This window comes from Leguminivora glycinivorella, chromosome 18 (genome assembly GCF_023078275.1).
Source record: "Leguminivora glycinivorella isolate SPB_JAAS2020 chromosome 18, LegGlyc_1.1, whole genome shotgun sequence".
NCBI classification, from domain to species: domain Eukaryota; kingdom Metazoa; phylum Arthropoda; class Insecta; order Lepidoptera; family Tortricidae; genus Leguminivora; species Leguminivora glycinivorella.
The window spans coordinates 11,912,646-11,916,807 of NC_062988.1; the positions used below are offsets into that span (position 1 = coordinate 11,912,646).

The 4,162-nt window shown below is 42.0% G+C and overlaps 1 protein-coding gene across 1 annotated transcript; it reads right to left on the reverse strand.

Annotated features, from left to right (window-relative positions):
- Positions 1-494: 494 nt before the first annotated feature.
- LOC125236141 lies at positions 495-2,122 on the reverse strand. Its single transcript, XM_048142841.1, has 3 exons — positions 1,860-2,122; positions 1,470-1,782; positions 495-593 (listed from the first exon to the last, which is right to left on the reverse strand). Exons 1-3 carry the CDS (start codon positions 2,120-2,122, stop codon positions 495-497), a joined length of 675 nt encoding a protein of 224 aa, XP_047998798.1.
- Positions 2,123-4,162: the final 2,040 nt, after the last annotated feature.

Genomic DNA, 4,162 nt, shown 5'->3' on the forward strand with positions numbered 1-4,162 from the left:
TGTATATTGACGATGAAGTAATACTCTTTCTTAAGAAATTGTGTAGTAGTACACAAGTCATAGTAATCACAGTTGTTTTTTCTGGGCTCAGAAGTAAAGGTTTTCGAAATACTCTGAATCTTGAAGCTAGTATCCCAAACACATTTTCAACTGCAACGCGTGAAGACGAAAGTTTCTTATTAAATATACGTTTTGCAGTTTGTTCATTATGCCTTCCAGGATATGGCTTCATCACATGAGTCGTTAATGCAAATGCTCCGTCTGCTAGAAAAACATATGGGACTTCTCTTGTTCTACCAGGAAGTGGTCGTGGTGTTGGCAAGTTTAAATTATTTGAGCACATTTTTTGCCATAGTCGACTATTTTGAAAGACACCACCGTCACTAATTCGACCCTGACTTCCGATTTCAGCAAAAACAAAATTATAATTGCCATCAACTAAAGCAAGGAGTACAATGCTGAAACTCCTTTTATAGTTGTAGTATTCTGTACCACTATGTACAGGAGATTGCATGACGACATGTTTTCCATCCATAGCTCCCAGACAGTGTGGAAATTTCTAGTTGTAGCCATGATTGGGGATCCTGTGGCAGCTGTAAAATAAATATTCTTTATTACTTTCAGACTCCACCTACACCGGAAAGTCAAGACGAAAACAGTCAGAATGCAAATACAGGCAATGATGGTCAGGCTGAACATGATTTGCCTCAGATGCCTACTATACCACGTCGTCGAAAAAATCCTATAGAATTAGAAGAGGCTGGTAAAACAATGAAGGAAGCTATGAGTTCTCTTAATAAAGTTCTCAATAAACCGCAACAGTCTGAAGACGACTATGATCGTTACGGGAAAATCTTGGCAAATAAACTACGTAAATTATCAGAAACAGAAAGTGTGCAAATGATGTACGAAATAGACGGATTATTTATTAGACGACTTCCAAGTATATCTCCACACAACATACAGCCATCATTGGCTTCCGGTTACGCAGCACCCTATTACCAAAGGCGACCATCCTCAACTTGTACATCATATTCGGAACCAGCTAGAGTTCAAGTGTCACTTCCAAGTACATCTCCACACAACAAACGGTCATCGTCGGCTTCCGGTTCGTATTCGGTGCTAAGGGACGAAATTGCTACCGAACCTCCTACTATTCGTATTTTATCTAATCAAATTGTTAACCAACCAATAGCTCCAGAAATTTCGGAATCTAATATTAGTGATATTTTAAGTCGGGCATTGTATGAGGCTTAATTAATCTGCAGTGTACAATACTTTTTTTAAATATGTTTGATTGATAAAATCTTGTTGATTTTGCTATTGTTTTGTTTGTACTTGGTTTAATTAGTGATATTATAGGTCAGATATTGTATGAGGCTTAATTTATCTGCAGTGTACAATTAATACTTTAAAAATATGTTTTAATAAAACCCTGTTGATTTTGAAATGTTTTTGTTTGTACTTACCTTAATTTGATCTTTCAATACTGCGTTTAACGCAATACACACTTCAGGTACAATTCTTGATATTATGGAGCTAGAAACTTTGAACAGAAAATGCAGACTTTCGAAGCTATCACCGCTGGCCAAAAATCTCAAAGTAATTGCCAAGCGAACTTTGGCTGGTATTGCGTCTCTTTTAGGTGTATCCTTCTTCGATATTAACGGAGAAACTTTTTGCAACAAATATTCAAAGTCTGTTACGGACATTCTTGTAAAATTGTGAAATTGACCAGAAGGTTCCATTACTAGTTCCGCCAATTGATTTTCCATCGTGGTTCTGAAAAAAAAAAACATTATTTTTTGTAACATGATTCGCAGCAGTAACTAAAAAAACCTTGATATGTGAATACTTACTGGGTTCTTTTGCGGTGCATAGTAATCATCCACCACCTTCGTTTTCGCCATGGTTTAGTAATTTTTTTTTTATGATATATGTGTAAGTAATGATAATAACTAACAGCACAAAGACAAACGGCAGCAGCAGTTTCCAGGTCCATCGTGGCCGATATCCTCTGTTCAAATGACGTGCACGAGTGTGTACATGGTGTGCATTCGTCGAGAGCTTCTCGCCCAAGACTCTCGGCGAGAGGCGAGAGGCGAGTGTGTACAGCCGGCATAAGAGAAACAACCCCAAGTTATCGGGACAACTGGATGTTACTGAGTTAGATCATTCGTTGCAATGTCTTGTAAAGGCCTGTCAGTCTGAATGCTTTGATGCTGACATTAAAGATATTGCACAAAATAAGCCTATTAGTCGTAGGTCAAAATTATTGTCATTAAACCCGTTCATTGACTCAGATGGAGTCCTTCGAGTAGGAGGTCGTCTTCAAAACTCAGAATTCGAATACAATAAAAAACATCCTATGATATTAAATGCTAAACATCAGCTGGCTAAACTTATAATGAGGCACGAGCACTTGCGTTTGTTTCATGGCGGTCCACAACTTCTTTTAGCTTCAGTCAGGGAGTTATTTTGGCCTGTAGAGGCAGGAACTTGGCACGTAGTGTAGTGCAAAAGTGCGTAGTCTGCATTCGGTTTAGAGGGAAGTCGGTGCAGCCAATCATGGGTAATGTGCCCCATGAACGGGTAAGCTCCCCATACCCTTTTTATACATGTGGTGTCGATATGGCAGGTCCGTTTATGATTGCTAGCAAGAAAGGTAGAGGAAGTCGCACTTCCAAATGTTACTTATGTATATTTATATGCCTAGCGTCCAAAGCGGTGCACCTTGAACTGGTAAGCGACCTTAGTACAGAAGCGTTCATTCTGGCCCTGCGACGATTTGTATCTCGCAGAGGCAAACCATCTGCTATCTTTTGTGACAATGGGTCAAATTTTAAAGGTGCTAACAATGAACTAAGCAAGTTAGTTAAGTCCAGTCGCCAGTCAGTAACTAACTTTGCAAATGAGGAAGGGATTAGGTTCATGTTTAGTCCTGCTTATTCCCCAAATTTCGGTGGGATTTGGGAGGCTGGAGTTAAATCAGCCAAGCATCACCTTAAACGTATTGCTGGTAGGGCTTCCCTGACATTTGAGGAGCTAGGATCGTTGTTCTCACAGATTGAAGCAATTTTAAATTCACGACCTTTAACCCCACTCTCGTCGGATCCTACTGACCCATCCCCTCTCACTCCTGGGCACTTTCTAATCGGACGGCCTCTCACTTCGGTGCCGTCCCGAGCCATCACTACTAAGTACCCCAACAGATATGAACGCATCGAGCAACTGAGGCAGCACTTTTGGGACCGATGGCGGCGAGAGTACGTGGCAGAGCTTCAGCAACGCACAAAATGGAAGACCAAGCAGCAGGAGCCTCGAGTCGGGGACCTCGTCATACTAAAAGAAGATCAGCTACCTCCACTTCAATGGCGACTGGCGCGGATAAGTCGTCTGTATCCTGGCGTAGACGGAGTCAACCGCGTCGCTGATGTCATCACAAAACGTGGCACAATAAGAAGAGCCATCAACAAAATGTGTGTTATCCCAACTGCAGACGTTGTCGAAGGGAAGAATGGTTTACCTACCCATTAAAGGCAACAAACTCTGACATCTGTAGACGGGACTTCGTCACACTACAAAAACGAATTAGCGAACATACATTTCAGAGCTACTCAATATGCATTTTTCATCGTCAAGCTCAAGTAGCATACTTACACATGTTACCCTCTACGCATGGGATTGCAGGTTGTCGAAGGGTTGACTAGATCGCCATTCTAGACCCGCGAAAGGCAACATAAAGAATGTCTGCAACTCCATGTATCAAGCTGAAACCATTGCAGGTTGTCGAAGGGTTGACTAGATCGCCATTCTAGACCCGCGAAAGGCAACATAAAGAATGTCTGCAACTCCATGTATCAAGCTGAAACCATTGCAGGTTGTCGAAGGGTTGACTAGATTCCGGTCTAGACCTACTAAAGGCAACGTAAAGAATGGCAATGTTTAGTTGAAAGCTAGGCTTTCAACGCCGGGATTATGTTCAAGTCTGTGCATACGCACGGGGCGTGGAGCGCGGGACGCAGCGACACCGGGCAGTTCACGGCCGCGGGAGCCCGCGGCCGATCAGTCAGCGAGTCACCTCGGAAGCGCGCACACGCCGCTCGGGGCAATATTTTGTAAATTTTCATATTATCGTGTTTAACCTCAAACGTAATAAATC

What these genes read in the sequence shown, in the direction of transcription:
- LOC125236141 (XM_048142841.1), bottom strand. Translation starts at nt 2,122, where the DNA reads ATGCCGGCTGTACACACTCGCCTCTCGCCTCTCGCCGAGAGTCTTGGG. An exon ending in ATGCACCGCAAAAGAACCCA is followed by an intron (nt 1,783 to 1,859) that starts GTAAGTATTCAC and finishes TTTTTTTTTCAG; the next exon opens with AACCACGATGGAAAATCAAT. An exon ending in TATTGAAAGATCAAATTAAG is followed by an intron (nt 594 to 1,469) that starts GTAAGTACAAAC and finishes TTTATTTTACAG; the next exon opens with CTGCCACAGGATCCCCAATC.